Source organism: Oncorhynchus keta, chromosome 20, assembly GCF_023373465.1.
Source record: "Oncorhynchus keta strain PuntledgeMale-10-30-2019 chromosome 20, Oket_V2, whole genome shotgun sequence".
NCBI classification, from domain to species: Eukaryota; Metazoa; Chordata; class Actinopteri; order Salmoniformes; family Salmonidae; genus Oncorhynchus; species Oncorhynchus keta.
In genome coordinates, this window is record NC_068440.1 from 21,107,807 (window position 1) to 21,135,189 (window position 27,383).

At 46.0% G+C, this 27,383-nt stretch overlaps 1 protein-coding gene across 8 annotated transcripts in view; it reads left to right on the forward strand.

The window, feature by feature from the left end:
* LOC118398970 (triple functional domain protein-like) overlaps positions 1-27,383 on the forward strand; it is a 165,410-nt gene that overhangs the window by 43,188 nt on the left and 94,839 nt on the right. For 4 of the 8 annotated variants that reach the window (XM_052472262.1, XM_052472263.1, XM_052472265.1 and 1 more), the window contains exons 4-13: positions 2,150-2,264; positions 3,782-3,974; positions 10,437-10,541; positions 10,728-10,924; positions 11,115-11,328; positions 11,993-12,115; positions 15,823-16,014; positions 17,618-17,776; positions 17,871-18,101; positions 20,175-20,297. In XM_052472262.1, the coding sequence (XP_052328222.1) occupies positions 2,150-2,264; positions 3,782-3,974; positions 10,437-10,541; positions 10,728-10,924; positions 11,115-11,328; positions 11,993-12,115; positions 15,823-16,014; positions 17,618-17,776; positions 17,871-18,101; positions 20,175-20,297 (1,652 nt within the window). Of the gene's footprint in view, positions 1-2,149; positions 2,265-2,622; positions 2,782-3,781; positions 3,975-10,436; positions 10,542-10,727; positions 10,925-11,114; positions 11,329-11,992; positions 12,116-15,822; positions 16,015-17,617; positions 17,777-17,870; positions 18,102-20,174; positions 20,298-27,383 lie in introns of those variants that run through there. The other 4 variants (XR_008072845.1, XM_052472264.1, XM_052472267.1 and 1 more) reach the window with 2 other exon arrangements.

Consider the following 27,383-nt stretch of genomic DNA (forward strand, 5'->3'; position numbering starts at 1 on the left):
CTTTTGGGAGGGGCAGAAAACATTATAGCTGTGGCTGCTGAGGGATCAGACCCCAGACACTTGACCTTTGACCTCTCGTCTGTTCTTCCTGCCAGCTCTCGACTATTTTAGTGTTCAATGTTTCTCATCGCGCCGAAGCAGGAGGAATAAATGTGTGTGTGTTTGTGACTGTGTGTGTTTGTGACTGTGTGTGTTTGTGACTGACTGTGTGTGTTTGTGACTCTGTGTTTGTGACTGTGTGTTTGTAACTGTGTGTGTGTTTGTGTCTGTGTGTGTTTGTGTCTGTGTGTTATTCCTCTTCCTCTTTTGTCTGACTCCATTCTCCTCCTGTGTGTGGCCAAGGTCACTGACAGACCATAATAAACAGAAGTATGACTCAGAGAGAGAAATAAAGAGAGGAAGAGAAAGGAGGGTCTGAGTGAGTGGTTGCTATAGTGATTAGTTACTGTCTGTCATAACCATTTCCCATCAATGCATTTTGGAAAGTAATTGGCTTTGAAAGGAGAGGAGTGGTTTGGGGAGGGAGGGAGGGTGAAAGGAAGAGGGTGGTGTAGGAAATGAGTAGGGAGGTATTGAAATATGAAGAAATGTGGGGGTGGAGGGTGGTATAGATTGTGTATCCAGATACAATTAGGTCTACATAACACATATTGATATAGTCAAAGAAATGACCACAGGGTTTCTCTAGAAATAGTTCTATGTTTCTGTATACTGCTATATAGTTTTCCTGATAAAAAATACATGTTTTCCCTGCCTCTGAGTACCTGTTACTGACTGTGGCCATGATCGTACTCATGGGAATATAACTCTCTGTTTCGGTCTATGTTCACCAGGAGGCAGAGGTGTGTGTGTGTGTGTGTGTGTGTGTGTGTGTGTGTGTGTGTGTGTGTGTGTGTGTGTGTGTGTGTGTGTGTGTGTGTGTGTGTGCTGCACTGTGCTCTAAGCTGACTGTTTTAACCTCTGTGTGTGTGTGTGTGTATGCTACACTGTGCTCTAAGCTGACCGTTTTATCCTGTGTGTGTGTGTGTGTGTGTGTGTGTGTGTGTGTGTGTGTGTGTGTGTGTGTGTGTGTGTGTGTGTGTGTGTGTGTGTGTGTGTGTGTGTGTGTGTGTGTGTGTGTGTGTGTGTGTGTGTGTGTGTGTGTGTGTGCTGCACTGTGCTCTAAGCTGACCATTTTATCCTCTGTGTGTGTGTGTGCGTGTGCGTGTGTGTGTGTGCTGCACTGTGCTCTAAGCTGACCGTTTTATCCTCTGTGTGTGTGTGTGTGTGTGTGTGTGTGTGTGTGTGTGTGTGTGTGTGTGTGTGTGTGTGTGTGTGTGTGTGTGTGTGTGTGTGTGTGTGTGCTGCACTGTGCTCTAAGCTGACCGTTTTATCCTCTGTGTGTGTGTGTGTGTGTGTGTGTGTATGCTACACTGTGCTCTAAGCTGACCGTTTTATCCTCTGTGTGTGTGTGTGTGTGTGTGTGTGTGTGTGTGTGTGTGTGTGTGTGTGTGTGTGTGTGTGTGTGTGTGTGCTGCACTGTGCTCTAAGCTGACCGTTTTATCCTCTGTGTGTGTGTGTGTGTGTGTGTGTGTGTATGCTACACTGTGCTCTAAGCTGACCGTTTTATCCTCTGTGTGTGTGTGTGTGTGTGTGTGTGTGTGTGTGTGTGTGTGTGTGTGTGTGTGTGTGTGTGTGTGTGTGTGTGTGTGTGTGTGTGTGTGTGCGTGCGTGTGTGTGTGTGTGTGTGCTGCACTGTGCTCTAAGCTGACCGTTTTATCCTCTGTGTGTGTGTGTGTGTGTGTGTGTGTGTGTGTGTGTGTGTGTGTGTGTGTGTGTGTGTGTGTATGCTGCACTGTGCTCTAAGCTGACCGTTTTATCCTCTGTGTGTGTGTGTGTGTGTGTGTGTGTGTGTGTGTGTGTGTATGCTACACTGTGCTCTAAGCTGACCGTTTTATCCTCTGTGTGTGTGTGTGTGTGTGTGTGTGTGTGTGTGTGTGTGTGTGTGTGTGTGTGTGTGTGTGTGTGTGTGTGTGTGTGTGTGTGTGTGTGTGTGTGAGTGTATGTGTGTGTGTGTGTGTGTGTGTGTGTGTGTGTGTGTGTGTGTGTGTGTGTGTGTGTGTGTGTGTGTTCACTCTCTAAGTTGATTGTTTTATCCTGTGTGTTCCAGGGGGCAGAGACAGGCGCGGTGGTCCAGTGTTAACGTTTCCTTCACGCAGTAACCATGACAGAATACGAGCCGATGACCTCAGAAGACTCATAGCGTACCTCGCTGGCATCCCCAAGTATGTCTGTTTGTGTCTTTGTGTGTGTACAGTGTCTGCATGCGTACATATTGTGTGTATATTTGTATGGTTGGTTTAGTCTCTTGGATTCAGATCTTTAGCCAAACACGAGAGACAGAGAGTGGGGGAGGGAGGAAGAGAAAAATGGAGTGATGAAAACAAAGAGAGAGATATTGTGGGCCAGAATACCTGCTGCAGCTCCTCTGCTGCCAAGAACCCTTCCTCCACACTGTCACTAGAGAGAGGGAGAGAGAGATGGATGGAGAGATGGAGAGTCGGACCGAGGAGGAGGGAGGGATAGCGAGAGGGATGGGGAGTCGGAAACGAAAAGGAGGGAGTGAGAGATGGAGACAGCGAGGGGAAGAGGATAGAGCGAGAGAGAGAGAGAGAGCATGTGCGGTGAGGTGTGTGTGAACAACAGTGTCGCAGCAGCAGAGGCGGTACGGTTGCTGTATCTGCTCAGTAATAGTTGTTGGCTAAGTTTGAGTAGGTCTACGCTGCTGCTGTCTCCTTCTAGGTACGTCTCTCCTCTCTCTCCATCGTATCGCTCTCTCCTCATTAAAAATCTCTTTAACGGTTCTTCTCGCTCTCTATGTAAATGAGATGTTGATCTCTCTTAGCTTTTCCACTCTATCCTCTGTATAATGTATTTCTGTGTTTGTGTGTTCTCTCCCTCTCTTTTAAGTGTATAGGGAGTCAGAGTTTCTGTTTTAGTTTACCTGGAAAACATCTGCAGACTCTCTTTAGCTGACAAACAAATAGACAGACAGAGGAGGGAAGGATGGATAGAAAGAGAAGGAATCCAGAAATAGTCTTGGGGGAGAGAGAGAGAGAGAGAGAGAGATAGAGAGAGAGAGAGAGAGAGAGAGAGAGAGAGAGAGAGAGAGAGAGAGAGAGAGAGAGAGAGAGAGAGAGAGAGAGAGAGAGAGAGAGAGAGAGAGAGAGAACTCTCTGTTGTGGTCCACAGAGAGAGGGAATATAGGAAAAGACATGGTGGGATGACTAGAGGCTGTTTATTACTAGCCATGCAGGATGTATAGTGCAGTGGGACAAGATTAGTTAAACTACGGTCTTGATGCTGATGATGGATTCAATCTCTTCTGCTTTGTTTTATACTGAGTGTTAAGGTTGCAGATTTTTCTTATCTGTCTGGAAATCACTGTACTTGTGTGTTTGTGTGCGCATCCGTGCGTGCGTTGTAGTGCATGCTATGTGTGCTTTTCACAGTACAGAAAGTGCGTCATCTCCATCTCATGGTTTGTTTTGATTCTCTCCCAACCTCCTCCCTTTCCTCTCTTTCTCTACCTCCCACTCACCCTCCTCCCTCTGTCTCTACCACTTCTCTCTCTGCTCCCTCCCCTTTCCCACCCTACCACTCTCACTCATTCGCTACCACCTCTCCCCCTCCTACCTTCTCTCTCCCTCCACACCTCCCTCCACCCTATCTTTCGCTACCACCTTCCCTCTCCTTCCTCCCACCCCCTCCCTCCTCCTCCTCACTCCCTCCCCTTGTCCAGCGAGGAGGTGATCCAGCATGGCTTCACAGTCATAGTAGACATGCGAGGCAGTAAATGGGACAGTATCAAACCTCTACTGAAGATCCTCCAGGAGTCGTTCCCCTGCTGTATACACATAGCGCTCATCATCAAACCAGACAACTTCTGGCAGAAACAACGCACCAACTTCGGCAGCTCCAAGTTCGAATTTGAGGTAAAATGACTGTTTTTCTTTATTCAATTGCAGCGATTTGGTGTGCCTCAAACTTGATTTTGAGGTTCATATAGTTTTTTGGGGGTCAGTCAAGCAATTAAAATAATTAATTGTAGTAAAGGACTTTAGTTAATCATAATTAATTACGATTTTAGAATTAGCTCAAATTTGGCCTAATAAAAAGCAGTGCAGTGAGTTATAGGCATACTATATTTTGATATAATTAAATAAACATCAAATAATTTTTATCAGAATGTTTTAATGACATTTTTACCATACACAACACAAAAGCCACTAACATACAGCTAGCTATTAGGCCTAATGCTCCCAATATTTTCAGGCCTACTACCTGTTATCAATGTTTTTTAGTTTAGCACTTGCAAGCACACACACACACACACACACACACTGTTAAAGCTTCAGGCATTCTAAATGAGCATTCTCCCTTTTTCTGATTGGGGGGTTGACTATTGGTAAAAAATAACTGGCTCTATGGATACAAAGACCAAAAAGCCTGTCCAACAATGAAACCTGTCCAACAATGTTGTGAATCCCACAGAAGACAATGACAATAGATCAGCCAGGTCTGAGTTCATGTAAAATGTCAGAACTATTATCTAGCCTAGGCTACATATCCATGTTCTTCAACATGAACTAGTCTCAAGCTGCTAGTACTACAATTGGGATCATTTGCTTAAATCGTTTGACCTATGAACTACAACAAAAACAGTAGCCTAGCTAAATGGAATGGATTTCCTGTTCTGATTTAAAATAATTGTGGGAAGTTAGTTGAATCAAGAGGCATTCAGCCGTTGTAAACATTATTTGGGTTAGCTAGCTAGGTAACGCTAGCACAATGAGCAAGCTACTTCTGTACACTTTTTTGTTTTTACTGTTATCTAAAGAAACGCCTGGGAATGTGTTAATGGTTGAACTGTCCTTAAAAATGGTTGCTGAAAGCAGCGCGCATAATGGATGTTTAAGCACCACACTCGCATTTCTGTGGCCAGAAGCCGTTATAATTCTGAGCAGTCAGACAGCGAGCGACGATGACAAGAAGCTGCCATGTGGGGAATCATAGGTGGCTTGTTTCAGCTAGCTGTATCTCGCTCTTGATACTTACTATGTCTTGGTTTGATGTGTTTTGCCTTATTTCATGTGAATGCTAAAATTCGCTAGCTAGCTAACCAACAACTGTACCGATGTATTTGAGAGACAAAAAGCGCAAATTGTGCAAATGTATTTATGTTTTCAGTAAGCACTTGGTGACGAATACAGCATGTTGTCAACAATCTATGCCAACCCTGTCTGTTTTGCCCCAAAATTGCACTCGCGTGCAACCAATCCATCTATAGAGACAGACAGTTTATGGGAAAGAGTGCACATTGCACAGTGTGTGTGCGTTTGTTGCGCTTTAAAGCGTCAGTGTGGAAACACGTGCGCTTAAAAGGGTCTGTACACTGAAGAAATGGAGATGCGATTAACGGCATCCGAAGAAAATATGGCATTCGTGCCATTACACGTTATTAGCGTCTTATCTTTGACAGACCTTTTATTATGGCCTTTGTTGTTCTTCCAATGCATTTTAATACCAGTGCCTTAGCCCAATCAGAACGAACTCAACAGCAACATGGTATATGGTGTGTGTTAACTGTCAGACGGAAGTCTACTGCTCTGTTATGTTCTGCTGTATTACATTTTTGATTTAGAATCACAATGGGGTATTGTTAGGAGCTGCTTGTTTTGACACACACAAGCTACCGTTTTCAGTTGTTTTTGATAGAAGTAATCAAGCCTATGTAATATTGTTGAAAATCCTGCAGAGCAAGGCAATAATTTAATAGTGTTAAATTCTGTAGAGCAAGGCAATAATGTAATAGTGTTAAATCCTGCAGAGCAAGGCAATAATGTAATAGTGTTAAATCCTGCAGAGCAAGGCAATAATGTAATAGTGTTAAATCCTGCAGAGCAAGGCAATAATGTAATAGTGTTAAATCCTGCAGAGCAAGGCAATAATGTAATAGTGTTAAATCCTGCAGAGCAAGGCAATAATGTAATAGTGTTAAATCCTGCAGAGCAAGGCAATAATGTAATGGAGTGATATGCTATTTGGTTTCATTTATATACATTTTTATTTGCTGTGTCTAATGTGATAATGCGTGGAGCTCTACTTTTTGTTGTTGTATTAAGTTAACATACACACACGCAGTTGCACACCCTGTTAGAGCAGAACCACGGGTGTATTGGCTTGTTTCGATCGGTTGATGGTGTGTGAAGCCATGTCACTGTCAGCCTGTTGCCACAGGGCAAAATACACATACAGGATTAAACACCACCTGCTCTCTACCCTGCTGTGCGTGCGTGTGTGTGTGCGTGTGAGACCGTGCCTGCGTTTGTGTACGTGCATGTGTGTGTGGTTTCAGCGCCACATTTTGCTCTGTAAAATCACTTTGTCGTCCAATGCTGGGCTATGCTTTTAAAATGTGAACATTAAATATTAACATTCCATTAGGAGCTGAAACAGATGGATTATTACTGTATAAGAGATGGAGGGAATAGAGCGAGATATGGAGGGAATAGAGCGAGAGATGGAGGGAATAGAGCGAGAGATGGAGGGAATAGAGTGAGAGATGGAGGGAATAGAGCGAGAGATGGAGGGAATAGAGCGAGAGATGGAGGGAATAGAGTGAGAGATGGAGGGAATAGAGCGAGAGATGGGGGGAATAGAGCGAGAGATGGGGGGAATAGAGTGAGAGATGGGGGGAATAGAGCGAGAGATGGGGGAATAGAGTGAGAGATGGAGGGAATAGAGCGAGAGATGGGGGAATAGAGCGAGAGATGGGGGGAATAGAGCGAGAGATGGAGGGAATAGAGCGAGAGATGGAGGGAATAGAGTGAGAGATGGGGGGAATAGAGTGAGAGATGGGGGGAATAGAGTGAGAGATGGGGGGAATAGAGTGAGAGATGGGGGGAATAGAGCGAGAGATGGGGGGAATAGAGTGAGAGATGGTGGGAATAGAGCGAGAGAAGGAGGGAATAGAGCGAGGGATGGAGGGAATAGAGCGAGAGATGGGGGGAATAGAGCGAGGGATGGGGGGAATAGAGCGAGGGAATAGAGCGAGAGATGGAGGGAATAGAGCGAGAGATGGGGGAATAGAGCGAGGGATGGGGGAATAGAGCGAGAGATGGAGGGAATAGAGCGAGGGATGGAGGGAATAGAGCGAGAGATCGAGGGAATAGAGCGAGAGATGGAGGGAATAGAGCGAGAGATGGAGGGAATAGAGCGAGGGATGGGGGAATAGAGCGAGGGATCGAGGGAATAGAGCGAGAGATGGAGGGAATAGAGCGAGGGATGGGGGAATAGAGCGAGGGATGGGGGAATAGAGCGAGGGATGGAGAGAATAGAGCGAGAGATGGGGGGAATAGAGCGAGGGATGGGGAAATAGAGCGAGAGATGGAGGGAATAGAGCGAGAGATGGAGGGAATAGAGCGAGAGATGGAGGGAATAGAGCGAGAGATGGAGGGAATAGAGCGAGGGATGGGGGAATAGAGCGAGGGATGGAGGGAATAGAGCGAGAGATGGAGGGAATAGAGCGAGGGATGGAGGGAATAGAGCGAGGGATGGAGGGAATAGAGCGAGAGATGAGGGGAATAGAGTGAGAGATGGGGGGAATAGAGTGAGAGATGGGGGGAATAGAGTGAGATAAGGGGGACTATAGCGAGAGATGGAGAGAATAGAGCGAGAGATGGAGGGAATAGAGCGAGAGATGGGGGAATAGAGCGAGAGATGGAGGGAATAGAGCGAGAGATGGAGGGAATAGTGAGAGATGGAGGGAATAGAGCGAGAGATGGGGGGAATAGAGTGAGAGATGGGGGAATAGAGCAAGAGATGGGGGGAATAGAGCGAGAGATGGAGGGAATAGAGCGAGAGATGGAGGGAATAGAGTGAGAGATGGGGGAATAGAGTGAGAGATGGGGAATAGAGTGAGAGATGGGGGAATAGAGTGAGAGATGGGGGAATAGAGCGAGAGATGGGGGAATAGAGTGAGAGATGGTGGGAATAGAGCGAGAGAAGGAGGGAATAGAGCGAGGGATGGAGGGAATAGAGCGAGAGATGGGGGAATAGAGCGAGGGATGGGGGAATAGAGCGAGGGAATAGAGCGAGAGATGGAGGGAATAGAGCGAGAGATGGGGAATAGAGCGAGAGATGGGGGAATAGAGCGAGAGATGGAGGGAATAGAGCGAGGGATGGTGGGAATAGAGCGAGAGATCGAGGGAATAGAGCGAGGATGGAGGGAATAGAGCGAGAGATGGGGGAATAGAGCGAGGGATGGGGGAATAGAGCGAGGGAATAGAGCGAGATGGAGGAATAGAGCGAGAGATGGAGGGAATAGAGCGAGGGATGGGGAATAGAGCGAGAGATGGAGGGAATAGAGCGAGGGATGGAGGAATAGAGCGAGAGATCGAGGGAATAGAGCGAGAGATGGAGGAAATAGAGCGAGAGATGGAGGGAATAGAGCGAGGATGGGGGAATAGAGCGAGGATGGAGGGAATAGAGCGAGAGATGGAGGGAATAGAGCGAGGGATGGGGAATAGAGCGAGGGATGGGGGAATAGAGCGAGGGATGGAGGGAATAGAGCGAGAGATGGGGGAATGCGAGGATGGGGGAATAGAGCGAGGATGGAGGGAATAGAGCGAGAGATGGAGGGAATAGAGCGAGAGATGGAGGGAATAGAGCGAGAGATGGAGGAATGGAGGGATGGGGGAATAGAGCGAGGATGGAGGGAATAGAGCGACGGATGGAGGGAATAGAGCGACGGATGGAGGAATAGAGCGAGGGATGGAGGGAATAGAGCGAGGGATGGAGGGAATAGAGCGAGAGATGGAGGGAATAGAGCGAGGGATGGAGGGAATAGAGCGAGGGATGGAGGGAATAGAGCGAGGGATGGAGGGAATAGAGCGAGGGATGGAGGGAATAGAGCGAGGGATGGGGGAATAGAGCGAGGGATGGAGGGAATAGAGCGAGGGATGGAGGGAATAGAGCGAGGATGGGGGGCGAGGATGGATAGAGCGAGGGATGGAGGGAATAGAGCGAGGGATGGGGGAATAGAGCGAGGGATGGGGGAATAGAGCGAGGGATAGGGGAATAGAGCGAGGGATGGAGGGAATAGAGCGAGGGATGGAGGGAATAGAGCGAGGGATGGAGGGAATAGAGCGAGGGATGGGGGAATAGAGCGAGGGATGGGGGAATAGAGCAAGGGATGGAGGGAATAGAGCGAGGGATGGAGGGAATAGAGCGAGGGATGGGGGAATAGAGCGAGGGATGGAGGGAATAGAGCGAGGGATGGGCTGACACGTTCTAACCTTGACTTGTTGTGATTTTCTCCTCTCTGCCTTTCTTTGGATTTAGAGGGCTATGCATCTTTCATTTGTTTCTTCCATCACTCCTCTCATTCTGACTATCATCCTGCCCACGCAAGGCTTTGTCAGGTCTCTCTCCTCAGCCCTCTCTCCTCATCCCTCTTTCCTCTCTCTATCCTTCAATCTGAGTGTGGGTGTTAACTTTGCTGTGTGGGTTGGTATTATCTTGGCAACATAAAGCACTTGAGAATGGAAACAATCTCTCCCATATTTCTCAATCTGTACAGACATGTCTTTACCTTTTCTGAGCAAAAAGTCATTTTAGAAATGTCTCCAAAAAACGTTACATTAATCATCAGACTATCAATATGAAGAGAGAGGGAGATGAGACCTCAGAATCATTTATCTCTGTCCACTCCCCTTTTTGTCACAGCCAATCAAAACTTTGTCTGAGTGTCTGAATCACCATTAGTGTTGTGTGGGTCACTGACGGAGTGGACACGGGGTGGGCACAGGGGGTGGGCACAGGGGGTGGGGGCATGGAGTGGGCACGGGGTGGACACGGGGTGGGCACAGGGGGTGGGCACAGGGGGTGGGGGCATGGAGTGGGCACGGGGTGGGAACGGGGTGGACACGGGGTGGGCACAAGGTGGGCACGGGGTGAGGGCACGGGGTGGGCACGGGGTGGCCACAGGGTGAGGGCACAGAGTGGGCACAGGGTGAGGGCACGGAGTGGGCATAGGGTGGGCACAGGGTGAGGGCACGGGGTGGGCAAAGGGTGGGCACAGGGTGAGGGCACGGAGTGGACACGGGGTGGGCACAAGGTGGGCACAGAGTGGGCACAGGGTGAGGGCACGGGGTGGGCACAGGGTGAGGGCACGGGGTGGGCAACGGGTGGGCACGGGGTGAGCTTCTCCTGGTCCTGTCTACCATTGTGAACCAAAAAGCTGTGATGATTCAGTTGGAATTGATTTAAATGTTCTCTATCCCTCACTCTTGTCCCTATCTTTCCCTTCCCTCGTCATCTTTCTTCCTCATCTCTCTCTCTCTGTCCCCCACGTCTCTCCTCTCTTCCTCACCCCTCTCTCGTATTCTCTCTAGACCACCATGGTATCGTTGGAGGGTCTGTCTAAGGTGGTTGACCCCTCCCAGCTGACCGCTGACTTCGAGGGAAGTCTTGAATACAACCATGATGAGTGGATCGAGGTACATCCTGCCGATCAATGAATCAATCAATGAATCAATGGTTTGCCTTTTTTTTAGATAAGATATATATATATATATATATATACTAAAATATGCGCAGACACACACACACACACAATGTAGCTGTCTTTGTCAGTACTACAACCAGAGGTTAATCAATACATCCATATCTGTGTTCTTTTCCAGGTGCGGGTTGCGTTTGAGGAGTTTACGGGGCACGCGGGTCACATGTTGTCGAGGCTGGAGGAGATGCAGGAGGTGGTGGCGAGGAAAGACTTCCCCACGGACCTGGACGGGGCGCGGCGCATGATAGAGGAACACGCCACACTGAAGAAGAAGGTCATCAAAGCTCCTATAGAGGAACTGGATACGGAGGGACAGAGGTAGGCTATGCAACACACGTACACAAGCACACACACATTGACGCAGACATGCGTGCACTCACTCACTCACTCACTCACTCACTCACTCACTCACTCACTCACTCACTCACAAACAGACTGATGGTGATGCTAATTTTACTCTTCTGATGATGTGTCTGTGTATGTGTATGTTGTGTGTGTCCTCTCCCAGGTTGCTGCAGCGTATCCAGAGCAGTGAGTCGTACAGGAACTCTAACGCCAGCGGTGTCTGTAACGCTGACACCCAGGGGCTAGTGCCACGCGTCGCCACCCTGCTGGACAAACTCCACAGCACACGACAACAGCTCCACCAGGCCTGGCACATCAGGAAACTGCAGCTGGACCAGTGTTTCCAGCTCCGCCTCTTTGAACAGGATGCTGAGAAGGTACCATGGATGGATGGATGGATGGATGGATGGATGGATGGATGGATGGATGGATGGATGGATGGATGGATGGATGGATGGATGGATGGATGGAAGAAAAGAAAAGAAAAGTGCAACAGTTACTGGTGCTAGTATGATTTGCTGTGTGTGTGAAGGGGGGGTGAATAGTTCTAGTCTAATATACTGATAAATAGAGGATAATAGATGGATCGTTTCAGTAAAGTAGACAGATTGCAGTGTAAGGGCTTGTTGCTTGGACACCGTGGACAGTAGTTGGCTCTGAAAAGCCTGTTGGTTTTCTCTTTTGACACTCAGTCCATTGCTCTTCTCCCTGTGCTTTGTGCTGATATATATATATATAGATGTATCACACACATACGTGCACATGTGAAAGCATAGACACTCAACACATGGAGTACACACAAAGATACACCACCAAACACAGTCTACCATCTGTAGCTGTTGGCTGCCTGCCCTATCCCATCTCTAACGTGTGTGTGTGTGTGTGTGTGTGTGTGTGTGTGTGTGTGTGTGTGTGTGTGTGTGTGTGTGTGTGTGTGTGTGTGTGTGTGTGTGTGTGTGTGTGTGTGTGTGTGTGTGTGTGTGTGTGTGTGTGTGTGTGTGTGTGTGTGTGTGTGTGTGTGTGTGTGTGCGACTTTTACAGATGTTTGATTGGATCATGCACAACAAGGGTCTGTTCCTGGCCGGCTACACAGAGATCGGCAACAACCACCCTCACGCCATGGAGCTACAAACTCAACACAACCACTTCGCTATGAACTGCATGGTAAGAACACACAGACCGGAATCAACACACACGCACACACTGAGCAGCGGGCTGTTAGATAACTAGAAGCTGTGTCCATACTGGCTTACGTAATGGTTATCAATGACTTTAGAGGCATTCTGCAGTACATACAGTGCATACAGAAAGTATTCAGACCCCTTCTCTCAACATTTTGTTAAAATGGATTCAATTAAAAAAAATCCTCATCAATCTACACACTACCTCATAATGACAAAGCAAAAACAGCTTTTTAGAAATGTTTGCAGATGTATAAAAACAAAAAACAGATACCTTATTTAGATAAGTTTTCAGACCCTTTGTTATGACACTCAAAATTGAGCTCAGGTGCATCCTGTTTTCATTGATCATCCTTAAGATGTCTCTACAACTTGATTTAAGTCTACCTGAGGTAAATTCAATTGATTGGACATGATTTAGAAAGGCACACACCTGTCTATGTAAGTTCCCACAGTTAATGGTGAATGTCAGAGAAAAAACCAAGCCATGAGGTTGAAGGAATTGTCCGTAGAGTTCAGAGACAGGATTGTGTTGAGGCACAGATCTGGGGAACCATACCAAAAAATGGGGTACCTGCTGCATTGAAGGTCCCTAAGAACACAGTGGCCTCCATCATTCTTAAATGGAAGAAGTTTGGAACCACCAAGGGCTGGCCGCCTGGCCAAACTGAGCAAACAGGGGAGGGCCTTGTTTAGGGAGGTGACCAAGAACCCGATGGTCACTCTTACAGAGCTCCAGAGTTCCTCTGTGGAGATTGGAGAACCTTCCAAAAGGACAATCTTCCAGAAGGACAACCATCTCTGCAGCCCTCCACCAATCAGGCCTTTATGGTAGAGTGGCCAGACGGGAGCCACTTCTCAGTAAAATGCACATGACAGCCCACTTGGAGTTTGTCAAAAGGCACTTAAAGGCCTCTCAGACCATGAAAAATAAGATTCTCTGGTCTGATGAAACCAAGATTGAACTCTTTGGCCTGAATGACAAGCATCACGTCTGGAGGAAACCTGGCAACATCCCTACGGTGAACCATGGTGGTGGCAGCATCATGCTGTGGGAATGTTTTTCAGTGGCAGGGCCTGGGAGGCTAGTCAGGATTGAGGGAAAGATAAACGGAGCAAAGTACAGAGAGATCCTTGATGAAAACCTGTTCCAGAGCGCTAAGGACCTCAGACTGGGGCAAAGGTTCACCTTTCAACAGGACAACCACCCTAAACACACAGCCAAGACAAAGCAGGAGTGGCTTCGGGACAAGTGTCTTAACATCCTTGAGTGACCCAGCCAGAGCCCGGACTGGAACCAGATCGAATATCTCTGTACAGGGCTGAAAGTATCTGTGCAGCGATGCTTCCAATCCAACCTGACAGAGCTTGAGAAGATCTGCAGAGAAGAATGGGAGAAACTCCCCAAATACAGGTGTGCCAAGCTTGTAGCGTCATACTCAACAACTTGAGGCTGTAATCGCTGCCAGAAGTGCTTCAACAAAGTACTAAGTAAAGGGTCTGAATACTTGTGTAAATGTAATTATTTTAGTTTTTTTACATTTAATAGATTTGAAAACAGTTCTAAGAACCTGTTTTTGCTTTGTCATTATATGGTATTGTGTGTAGATGACGGAACAAATGTATTTAATACATTTTAAAATAAGGTTGTAACGTAACAACATTTTCAAAAGTCTAGGGGTCTGAATACTTTCCGAAGGCACTGTACATTTTCTGACGTATAAATGAATGATAGAATGCCTTGTGGATTACCCCTTTAAAGCAGGAGATGAATCTAATGTATTGGACACTGGCACTGACATTTAGCTCTGCACTAAAATCAATACAATCACTCTCTCTGTCTCAGTCGCTCTCTGTCTCTCTCTCTCTTTCTCTGTCTCTTCCTCTCAATTTTCTATTTCAATTAAAGTTTGTTTTTTGGCATGGGAAACATATGTTAACATCGCCAAAGCAAACGAAGTAGATAATAAACAAATGTGAAATAAACAATACAAATGTACAGTAAACATTACGCTCACAAAAGTTCCAAAAGAATAAAGACATTTCAAATGTCATATTGTAATGATGTGCAAATAGTTCAAGTACAGAAGGGAAAATAAATAAACATAAATGTAGGTTGTATTTACAATGGGGTTTGTTCTTCACTGCTTTTTCATCACGTTTTTCTTGTGGCAACAGGTCACAACTCTGTTATTGCTGCACATTGTGGTATTTCACCCAATACATATGGGAGTTTATCAAAATTGGATTTGTTTTCAAATTATTTGTGGGTCTGTGTAATTTGAAGGGAATATGTGTCTCTAATATTGTCATACATTGGACAGGAGGTTAGGAAGTGCAGCTCAGTTTCCACCTCGTTTTGTGGGCAATGTGCACATAGCCTGTCTTCTCTTGAGAGCCAGGTCTGCATTCGGTGGCCTTTCTCAATAGCAAGGCTATGCTCACTGAGTCTGTACATAGTCAAAGCTTTCCTTCATTTTGGGTCAGTCACAGTGGTCAGGTATTCTGCCACTGTGTACTCTCTGTTTAGGGCCAAATAGCATTCTAGTTTGCTCAGTTCTTTTTGTAAATTCTTTCCAATGTGTCAAGTAATTCTCTTTTTGTTTTGTTTCTCTGTCCCCCTCTGGTGTGCACACATACCGTGATTAGTTCAGATGCTCTGAGGCTAGGTCAGTAGGGAGACCATAGGTAGTATTTACAAAGCTGGCGTCCTTCCAAACAAACTTGCATCACTTAATCATTTTATTTATGTTCTACCTTCAGAAGAATCACTGTGATCCACTAACATAGATTGATGTCCTTTGCCTGTGAGCTACGTTTTGTTTTGTGTGGACAAAGTGCTGACTCCTTTTCTTTTGTTTTTGGCTTGTTATGAAATATCTGTATATTTATGTCTGTTATCTGAATAGCAAAATAAGCCAAATCAATCCCTTCCCCTCTCTCCCTCTCTCCCCCTTCCCCACTCCCTCTCCCTCTCTCCCCTTCCCCACTCCCTCTCCCTCTCTCCCTCTCCCCCCCTTCCCCACCCCCGCCCTCCCTCTCTTTCTCTCTCTCTCTCTCTCTCTCTCTCTCTCTCTCTCTCTCTCTCTCTCCCCCTCCCCCTTCCCCACCCCTCCCTCCCTCTCTCTCTCTCTCTCTCTCTCTCTCTCTCTCTCTCTCTCTCTCCCTCTCTCCCCCTTCCCCCCCCCCTCCCTCCCTCTCTCTCTCTCGCTCTCTCTCTCTCTCTCAGCTAAGGATGATGTTAAAGAGTTTAAGTATAGCCAATTGGAATGTGTGGTCTGTATATTTGATCATTTCATTGAGGATACCATCAACACCACAGGCCTTTTTGGGTTGGAGGGTTTGCATTTTGTGTTGTAGTTCATTCAATGTAATTGGAGAATCCAGTGGGATCTTGTAGTCATTAATAGTTGATTCTGAGATGTTTATCTGATCATGTATATGTTTTTGCTGTTTGTTCTTTGTTATAGAGCCAAAAAGATTGGAGAAGTGGTTTATCAATACATCTGTTTTGGATAGATAACTCTTCATGTTGTTGTTTGCTTAGTGTTTTCCGATTTTCCCAGAAGTGGTTGGAGTCTATGGGTTCTTCAATTACATTGAGCTGATTTCTGACGTGCTGTTCCTTCTTTTTCTGTAGTGTCTTTCTGTATTGTTTTAGTGATTCTCTCTCTCCTCCATCCTGTCCAGAACGTGTATGTGAACATCAACAGGATAATGTCCGTGGGTAACAGGCTGTTGGAGTCAGGTCACTATGCCTCGGTGCAGATTAAACAGATCTCAGGTCAGCTGGAAGCGGAGTGGAAAGCGTTCGCTGCTGCCCTGGACGAACGCAGCACACTGCTGGAGATGTCTGCCGCCTTCCACCAGAAATGTGACCAGGTGGGTGGTGGTGGTACAGACACTAGCGGTGTGAACATGCTGTATACTCGTATGCAGGGACACACATATCCAGGCAAACACACACACAGACAATTGATTCGTTCCCAATAGGAATATTCCATCTGATTATTTTCATGTTCCACCGTTAAAGAAAGATAAAACAGTGTGTTTTCCAAGGAATTGAACCATTTCCCATAGATACTACTTCACAAAGCCTCTCTCTCCTCTCTTTGTGTATTCTGATTGTTCGAGGGCAGGCACATGGAGAATGCATGCACACATCCCCGTGTGTGTGTGTGATCAGTGTATGATGTGGTCGTACAGTGAGACGAACATTTGATTCGAATCCTACTGTCTGTTTAATATTCCCACGAGGCGTCTTTTTGAAACATTTTCTCTGCCATGTCTTCCTCTGTTGTCCCATAAGGATTGGAACAATTTGCAGAGATCTAACCTAGCCATGTGAAATCCAGGTCATCATGGGAGAATAATTCAGTGAATCTCTGAATAATACAGAATAGAACAATAGTATATACCTTTTGTTGTGTGTGTGTGTATAATATTTTTGTGTTTTAAGTTGTTTGCCGTGTATAAATTGTGTGTTTATATAATGTGTGGCACCTTAATTAGGGAGGACAGGCTCATAGTAATGGAATCACCATTCACTCCATTCCAGCCATTATTTCGAGGCGCTCTCCTGTGATGTATGATGTGTGTCGTCTCTCTATACACTACATGAGTAATGTGGACTCGTGGTGTAAAGAGTGTGTGTAATGTGTTTGTGTTTCTGTCTCTACAGTACATGAGTAATGTGGACTCGTGGTGTAAAGTGTGTGTGTAATGTGTTTGTGTTCCTGTCTCTACAGTACATGAGTAATGTGGACTCGTGGTGTAAAGAGTGTGTGTAATGTGTTTGTGTTCCTGTCTCTACAGTACATGGGTAATGTGGACTCGTGGTGTAAAGAGTGTGTGTAATGTGTTTGTGTTTCTGTCTCTACAGTACATGAGTAATGTGGACTCGTGGTGTAAAGTGTGTGTGTAATGTGTTTGTGTTCCTGTCTCTACAGTACATGAGTAATGTGGACTCGTGGTGTAAAGAGTGTGTGTAATGTGTTTGTGTTCCTGTCTCTACAGTACATGAGTAATGTGGACTCGTGGTGTAAAGAGTGTGTGTAATGTGTTTGTGTTTCTGTCTCTACAGTACATGGGTAATGTGGACTCGTGGTGTAAAGAGTGTGTGTAATGTGTTTGTGTTCCTGTCTCTACAGTACATGAGTAATGTGGACTCGTGGTGTAAAGAGTGTGTGTAATGTGTTTGTGTTCCTGTCTCTACAGTACATGAGTAATGTGGACTCGTGGTGTAAAGAGTGTGTGTAATGTGTGTGTGTTCCTGTCTCTACAGTACATGGGTAATGTGGACTCGTGGTGTAAAGAGTGTGTGTAATGTGTGTGTGTTCCTGTCTCTACAGTACATGGGTAATGTGGACTCGTGGTGTAAAGAGTGTGTGTAATGTGTGTGTGTTCCTGTCTCTACAGTACATGAGTAATGTGGACTCGTGGTGTAAAGCGTGTGTGTAATGTGTGTGTGTTCCTGTCTCTACAGTACATGGGTAATGTGGACTCGTGGTGTAAAGCGTGTGGAGAGGTGGATCTACCCTCGGAGCTCCAGGACCTAGAGGATGCTATCCACCACCACCAGGGCCTCTACGAACACATCACTGCTGCCTACTCAGAGGTAAACGGCACTGCTGCATACCCAGAGGTAACATACCTGTGTGTGGGTGTGTGTGAGGTGTCACTAGCAAGTTCTATAGTGTGTGTATGTGATCACGCCTTCCTCCCTCCCCCTCCCCCAGGTCAGCCAAGACGGTAAGGCCTTATTGGATAAGCTCCAGCGCCCTCTGACCCCGGGGGGAGCTGATTCACTGACAGCCTCGGCCAACTACAGCAAGGCGGTGCACCACGTGCTGGATGTGATACACGAGGTGCTGCACCACCAGAGACAACTGGAGAATATCTGGCAACACCGCAAAGTCCGCCTGCACCAGAGGCTCCAGCTGTGTGTGTTCCAGCAAGACGTACAGCAGGTGTGGACTAGTTCTGACCCTGTGTGGCTCAGTTGGCATTGCTAGAGCCAAGCTCTTCCCAAGGTTGTTGGTTCAATGCCCGCAGGGATCACATACAGAGTCTTCAGAAAGGTTTCATACCCCTTGACTTATTCCACATTTTGTTGTGTTACAGCCTGAATTCAAAATATAAAAACATCTCACCCATCTACACACAATACCACATAATGATGAAGTGAAAGGCCGTTTTTAGAAATGTTTGCAAATGTATTGAACATTAAACACAGAAATATTTAATTTACGTAACTATTCACACCCCTGAGTCAATACTTTGTAGAAGCACCTTTGGCAGCGATTACAGACACTCAGGAACATTCAATGTCGTCTTGGTAATCAACTCCAGTGTATATTTGGCCTTGTGTTTAGGTTGTTGTCCTGCTGAAAGGTGAGTTTGTCTCCCAGTGTCTGTTGGAAAGCAGACTGAACCAGGTTTTCCTCTAGGATTCTGCTTGTGCTTCGTGCTGTTCCATTTCTTTTTATCTTAAACTCCCTGGTCCTTGTCGATGACAAGCATAACCATAACATGATGCAGTCACCACCATGCTTGACAATATGAAGAGTGGTACACAGTGATGTGTTGTGTTGTATTCAGGACATAAAGTACATTTCTTTGCCACATTTTTTGCAGTTTTACTTAAGTGTCGTATTGCAAAGAGGATGCATGTTTTGGATGATTTGTATTCTCTACAAGCATCTTTCTTTTTAGGTTAGTATTGTGGAGGAACTAATCATCCTCAGTTTTCTCCTATCACAGCCATTAAACTCTGTAACTGTTTTTAAGTCACCATTGGCCTCATGGTGAAATCCCTGAACTGTTTCCTTCCTCTCTGGCAACTGAGTTTGGAAGGACGCCTGTATCTTTGAAGTGTAATTAATAACTTCACCATGCTCAAAGATATATATACGTATATATGTATATGTATATATGTGTGTGTGTGTGTATATATATATATATATGTGTGTATGTATTTATTTATATATTAATGTATGTAATGTCTGCTTTTTTTGTTTTACCCATCTACCAATAGGTTCTCTCCCTGGTCTTTGTGTTTGAATCTGTGTTTGAAATTCACTACTTGACTGAGGGACCTTACAATTATCTGTATGTTTGGGGTACAGAGATGAGATAGTCATTCAAAAGTCATGTCAAACACTATTATTTTACAAGGAGTGAGTCCATGCAACTTATTTTATGACTTGTTATGCACATTTTTACTCGTTCATTTATTTAGGATTGCCATAAGAAAGGGGTTGAATACTTAATGACTCAAGACATTTCAGATTTTCATTTTTAATTCATTAGTAAAAAAAAAATGGAAAACATCATTCTACTTTGACATTACAGGATATTGTGGTTGTTGGCCAGTGATTTAAAAAAAAATCTAAATAAGTAACACAACAAAATGTGGACAAAGTCAAGGGGTGTGAATACTTTCTGAAGGCAACGTACATGATACATATACTAGAAATATATGGATACACTCACGAGTCTCACCCCCGTAGCCAAGGTAACTGTTGCCATGGTGACGCTGCTGGCCAGTATTCAGATGAGTTGTATCTGCCAAGTGGTAGAGGTAGAGAGAGAGGGATATAGAATGATCTGAGGAGGGAGAGAGCAGGACAGGGAAGGTGTGAAGAGGGAGAAAGAAAAGAGGGAGGGACGGGAGGGTTTCGTTTAGATGGAATACAGCTTTTGTCAACATAGATTTTCCGTAGCAGGTATAGGAGAACTTACCCAGCAGGTTAGGAGAATTAACATAGCAGGTCAGGAAAAGGGTTAGGGTTAGCTAAAATGCAAAAAAACGCAACTTGACTTCAATTTGACAAAAGCTGTATCTACAGTACCAGACAGGAGGGAACTCATCCTCTCTGTCATCTCTCTCTGCCTTCTGACTGGAGTAGTATGCTGTTCTGTCGATCAACCCTAGAGCTCCCCTAGTGTTGGACTGGCAGCATGACACTGCATTTTTCCTGTGGCCCACAGCCTCCAATTCTATGCCACTTCGCTAACTGTGCATACTTGTGTATATGCAGGTTCTGGACTGGATAGAGAACCATGGGGAGGCGTTCCTGAGTAAACACACAGGCGTTGGGAAGTCCCTCCATCGAGCCAGAGCACTACAGAAACGACACGAGGATTTCGAGGAGGTCGCCCAGGTAGGATAGAACCCTGTGCTTTTACATCTTTCTCTCTCTTTACCTTTCCTCTCTTGGTCGACCTTTCTGACATTTCACATTCATCTCTCTGTCACATACAGTACTTCCTCTCTCTGTCACATACAGTACTTCATCTCTCTGTCACATACAGTACTTCCTCTCTGTTTCACATACAGTACTCCGTCTCTCTGTCACATACAGTACTTCCTCTCTCTGTCACATACAGTACTTCCTCTCTTTGTCACATACAGTACTTCCTCTCTCTGTCACATACAGTACTTCCTCTCTCTGTCACATACAGTACTTCCTCTCTTTGTCACATACAGTACTTCCTCTCTTTGTCACATACAGTACTTCCTCTCTCTGTCACATACAGTACTTCATCTCTCTGTCACATACAGTACTTCCTCTCTCTGTCACATACAGTACTTCCTCTCTCTGTCACATACAGTACTTCCTCTCTCTGTCACATACAGTACTTCATCTCTCTGTCACATACAGTACTTCCTCTCTTTGTCACATACAGTACTTCCTCTCTTTGTCACATACAGTACTTCCTCTCTTTGTCACATACAGTACTTCCTCTCTCTGTCACATACAGTACTTCCTCTCTTTGTCACATACAGTACTTCCTCTCTCTGTCACATACAGTACTTCGTCTCTTTGTCACATACAGTACTTCCTCTCTTTGTCACATACAGTACTTCATCTCTCTGTCACATACAGTACTTCCTCTCTTTGTCACATACAGTACTTCCTCTCTCTGTCACATACAGTACTTCGTCTCTTTGTCACATACAGTACTTCATCTCTCTGTCACATACAGTACTTCCTCTCTCTGTCACATACAGTACTTCCTCTCTCTGTCACATACAGTACTTCGTCTCTTTGTCACATACAGTACTTCCTCTCTCTGTCACATACAGTACTTCATCTCTCTGTCACATACAGTACTTCGTCTCTCTGTCACATACAGTACTTCCTCTCTCTGTCACATACTCCCTCTCTCTGTCACATACAGTACTCCATCTCTCTGTCACATACTCCCTCTCTCTGTCACATACAGTACTTCCTCTCTCTGTCACATACAGTACTCCATCTCTCTGTCACATACTCCCTCTCTCTGTCACATACTCCATCTCTCTGTCACATACAGTACTTCCTCTCTCTGTCACATACAGTACTTCCTCTCTCTTTCACATACAGTACTCCGTCTCTCTGTCACATACTTCCTCTCTCTGTCACATACAGTACTTCCTCTCTCTGTCACATACAGTACTCCCTCTCTCTGTCACATACAGTACTTCCTCTCTCTTTCACATACAGTACTTCCTCTCTCTGTCACATACAGTACTTCATCTCTCTGTCACATACAGTACTCCCTCTCTCTGTCACATACAGTACTTCCTCTCTTTGTCACATACAGTACTTCCTCTCTTTGTCACATACAGTACTTCATCTCTCTGTCACATACAGTACTTCCTCTCTCTGTCACATACAGTACTTCCTCTCTCTGTCACATACAGTACTTCCTCTCTCTGTCACATACAGTACTTCCTCTCTCTGTCACATACAGTACTTCCTCTCTCTGTCACATACAGTACTTCCTCTCTCTGTCACATACAGTACTCCCTCTCTCTGTCACATACAGTACTTCCTCTCTCTGTCACATACAGTACTTCCTCTCTTTGTCACATACAGTACTTCCTCTCTCTGTCACATACAGTATTTCCTCTCTCTTTCACATACAGTACTCCGTCTCTCTGTCACATACTCCCTCTCTCTGTCACATACAGTACTCCCTCTCTCTGTCACATACAGTACTCCCTCTCTTTGTCACATACAGTACTCCCTCTCTCTGTCACATACAGTACTCCATCTCTCTGTCACATACAGTACTCCCTCTCTCTGTCACATACAGTACTCCATCTCTCTGTCACATACAGTACTTCCTCTCTTTGTCACATACAGTACTCCCTCTCTCTGTCACATACAGTACTCCCTCTCTCTGTCACATACAGTACTCCATCTCTCTGTCACATACAGTACTCCCTCTCTTTGTCACATACAGTACTCCCTCTCTCTGTCACATACAGTACTCCCTCTCTCTGTCACATACAGTACTCCATCTCTCTGTCACATACAGTACTCCATCTCTCTGTCACATACAGTACTTCCTCTCTCTTTCACATACAGTACTCCCTCTCTTTGTCACATACAGTACTCCATCTCTCTGTCACATACAGTACTCCATCTCTCTGTCACATACAGTACTCCCTCTCTCTGTCACATACAGTACTCCATCTCTCTGTCACATACAGTACTCCATCTCTCTGTCACATACAGTACTTCCTCTCTCTTTCACATACAGTACTCCCTCTCTTTGTCACATACAGTACTCCATCTCTCTGTCACATACAGTACTCCATCTCTCTGTCACATACAGTACTTCCTCTCTCTGTCACATACAGTACTTCCTCTCTCTGTCACATACAGTACTTCCTCTCTCTGTCACATACAGTACTTCCTCTCTCTGTCACATACAGTACTCCATCTCTCTGTCACATACAGTACTTCCTCTCTTTGTCACATACAGTACTTCCTCTCTCTGTCACATACAGTACTCCCTCTCTCTGTCACATACAGTACTTCCTCTCTCTGTCACATACAGTACTCCCTCTCTCTGTCACATACAGTACTTCCTCTCTCTGTCACATACAGTACTTCCTCTCTCTGTCACATACAGTACTTCATCTCTCTGTCACATACAATACTTCCTCTCTCTGTCACATACAGTACTTCCTCTCTCTGTCACATACAGTACTCCCTCTCTCTGTCACATACAGTACTTCCTCTCTCTGTCACATACAGTACTTCCTCTCTCGATCACATACAGTACTCCATCTCTCTGTCACATACAGTACTTCCTCTCTCTGTCACATACAGTACTCCCTCTCTCTGTCACATACAGTACTTCCTCTCTCTGTCACATACAGTACTCCCTCTCTCTGTCACATACAGTACTTCCTCTCTCTGTCACATACAGTACTTCCTCTCTCTGTCACATACAGTACTCCATCTCTCTGTCACATACAGTACTTCCTCTCTCTGTCACATACAGTACTTCCTCTCTCTTTCACATACAGTACTCCCTCTCTCTGTCACATACAGTACTTCCTCTCTCTGTCACATACAGTACTTCCTCTCTCTGTCACATACAGTACTCCCTCTCTCTGTCACATACAGTACTTCCTCTCTCTGTCACATACAGTACTCCCTCTCTCTGTCACATACAGTACTTCCTCTCTCTGTCACATACAGTACTTCCTCTCTCTGTCACATACAGTACTCCATCTCTCTGTCACATACAGTACTTCCTCTCTCTGTCACATACAGTACTTCCTCTCTCTGTCACATACAGTACTTCCTCTCTCTGTCACATACAGTACTTCCTCTCTCTGTCACATACAGTACTCCTCTCTCTGTCACATACAGTACTTCCTCTCTCTGTCACATACAGTACTTCCTCTCTCTGTCACATACAGTACTCCATCTCTCTGTCACATACAGTACTTCCTCTCTTTGTCACATACAGTACTTCCTCTCTCTGTCACATACAGTACTCCCTCTCTCTGTCACATACAGTACTTCCTCTCTCTGTCACATACAGTACTTCCTCTCTCTGTCACATACAGTACTTCCTCTCTCTGTCACATACAGTACTCCCTCTCTCTGTCACATACAGTACTTCCTCTCTTTGTCACATACAGTACTTCCTCTCTCTGTCACATACAGTACTCCCTCTCTCTGTCACATACAGTACTTCCTCTCTCTGTCACATACAGTACTCCCTCTCTCTGTCACATACAGTACTCCCTCTCTCTGTCACATACAGTACTTCCTCTCTCTGTCACATACAGTACTCCATCTCTCTGTCACATACAGTACTCCTCTCTCTGTCACATACAGTACTCCATCTCTCTGTCACATACAGTACTTCCTCTCTCTGTCACATACAGTACTCCCTCTCTCTGTCACATACAGTACTCCCTCTCTGTCACATACAGTACTTCCTCTCTCTGTCACATACAGTACTCCCTCTCTCTGTCACATACAGTACTCCCTCTCTCTGTCACATACAGTACTTCCTCTCTCTGTCACATACAGTACTTCCTCTCTCGATCACATACAGTACTCCATCTCTCTGTCACATACAGTACTTCCTCTCTCTGTCACATACAGTACTCCCTCTCTCTGTCACATACAGTACTTCCTCTCTCTGTCACATACAGTACTTCCTCTCTCTGTCACATACAGTACTCCCTCTCTCTGTCACATACAGTACTTCCTCTCTCTGTCACATACAGTACTCCCTCTCTCTGTCACATACAGTACTTCCTCTCTCTGTCACATACAGTACTCCCTCTCTCTGTCACATACAGTACTTCCTCTCTCGATCACATACAGTACTCCATCTCTCTGTCACATACAGTACTCCCTCTCTCTGTCACATACAGTACTTCCTCTCTCTGTCACATACAGTACTCCCTCTCTCTGTCACATACAGTACTCCCTCTCTCTGTCACATACAGTACTTCATCTCTCTGTCACATACAGTACTTCCTCTCTCTGTCACATACAGTACTTCCTCTCTCTGTCACATACAGTACTTCCTCTTTCTGTCACATACAGTACTTCCTCTCTCTGTCACATACAGTACTCCCTCTCTCTGTCACATACAGTACTTCCTCTCTCTGTCACATACAGTACTCCATCTCTCTGTCACATACAGTACTTCCTCTCTTTGTCACATACAGTACTTCCTCTCTCTGTCACATACAGTACTCCTCTCTCTGTCACATACAGTACTTCCTCTCTCTGTCACATACAGTACTCCTCTCTCTGTCACATACAGTACTCCCTCTCTCTGTCACATACAGTACTTCCTCTCTCTGTCACATACAGTACTCCCTCTCTCTGTCACATACAGTACTCCCTCTCTCTGTCACATACAGTACTCCATCTCTCTGTCACATACAGTACTTCCTCTCTCTGTCACATACAGTACTCCCTCTCTGTCACATACAGTACTCCTCTCTCTGTCACATACAGTACTTCCTCTCTCTGTCACATACAGTACTCCCTCTCTCTGTCACATACAGTACTCCTCTCTGTCACATACAGTACTCCATCTCTCTGTCACATACAGTACTTCCTCTCTCGATCACATACAGTACTCCATCTCTCTGTCACATACAGTACTTCCTCTCTCTGTCACATACAGTACTCCATCTCTCTGTCACATACAGTACTTCCTCTCTCTGTCACATACAGTACTCCCTCTCTCTGTCACATACAGTACTCCTCTCTCTGTCACATACAGTACTTCCTCTCTCTGTCACATACAGTACTCCTCTCTCTGTCACATACAGTACTCCCTCTCTCTGTCACATACAGTACTCCATCTCTCTGTCACATACAGTACTCCCTCTCTCTGTCACATACAGTACTCCATCTCTCTGTCACATACAGTACTCCCTCTCTCTGTCACATACAGTACTTCCTCTCTCTGTCACATACAGTACTCCCTCTCTCTGTCACATACAGTACTCCCTCTCTCTGTCACATACAGTACTTCCTCTCTCTGTCACATACAGTACTTCCTCTCTCTGTCACATACAGTACTTCCTCTCTCTGTCACATACAGTACTTCCTCTCTCTGTCACATACAGTACTTCCTCTCTCTGTCACATACAGTACTTCCTCTCTCTGTCACATACAGTACTTCCTCTCTCGATCACATACAGTACTCCATCTCTCTGTCACATACAGTACTTCCTCTCTCGATCACATACAGTACTTCCTCTCTCTATCTTTTCACTAAATATATTCAGTCAAGTTTCTTCTCTCTCTTCTCTCTCCCCCTCTCTGTCTCTCCCCCTCTCTGTCTCTCCCCCTCTGTCTCTCCCCCTCTCTGTCTCTCCCCCCTCTCTGTCTCTCTCCCCTCTCTGTCTCTCTCCCCCTCTCTGTCTCTCCCCTCTGTCTCTCCCCCTCTCTGTCTCTCCCCCTCTCTGTCTCTCTCCCCCTCTCTGTCTCTCCCCCTCTCTGTCTCTCCCCCTCTCTGTCTCTCTCCCTCTCTGTCTCTCCCCCTCTCTGTCTCTCCCCCTCTCTGTCTCTCCCCCTCTGTCTCTCTCCCCCTCTCTGTGTCTCTCTCCCCCTCTGTCTCTCTATCCCCTCTCTGTCTCTCCCCCTCTCTGTCTCTCTCCCCCTCTCTGTCTCTCTCCCCCTCTCTGTCTCTCTCCCCCTCTCTGTCTCTATGCCCTCTCTGTCTCTATCCCCTCTCTGTCTCTCTCCCCCTCTCTGTCTCTCTCCCCCTCTCTGTCTCTATCCCTCTCTGTCTCTCCCCCTCTCTGTCTCTCCCCCTCTGTCTCTCTCCCCCTCTCTGTCTCTCTCCCCTCTCTGTCTCTCTCCCCCTCTCTGTCTCTCTCCCCTCTCTGTCTCTATCCCCTCTCTGTCTCTCCCCCTCTCTGTCTCTCTCCCCTCTCTCTGTCTCTCTCCCCCTCTCTGTCTCTCTCCCCTCTCTATCTCTATCCCTCTCTGTCTCTCTCCCCCTCTCTGTCTCTCCCCTCTCTGTCTATATCCCCCTCTCTGTCTCTCTCCCCCTCTCTGTCTCTCTCCCCCTCTCTGTCTCTCTCCCCTCTCTCTCTATCCCCTCTCTGTCTCTCTCCCCCTCTCTGTCTCTACCCCTCTCTGTCTCTCTCCCCCTCTCTGTCTCTACCCCTCTCTGTCTCTCTCCTTCTCTGTCTATCCCTCTCTGTCTCTCTCCCCCTCTCTGTCTCTATCCCTCTCTGTCTCTATCCCCTCTCTGTCTCTCTCCCCCTCTCTGTCTCTCTCCCCTCTCTGTCTCTATCCCCTCTCTGTCTCTCCCCCTCTCTGTCTATCCCTCTCTGTCTCTCTCCCCCTCTCTGTCTCTATCCCCTCTTTGTCTCTCTCCCCCTCTCTGTCTCTATCCCCTCTCTGTCTCTCCCCCTCTCTGTCTATCCCTCTCTGTCTCTCTCCTTCTCTGTCTATCCCTCTCTGTCTCTC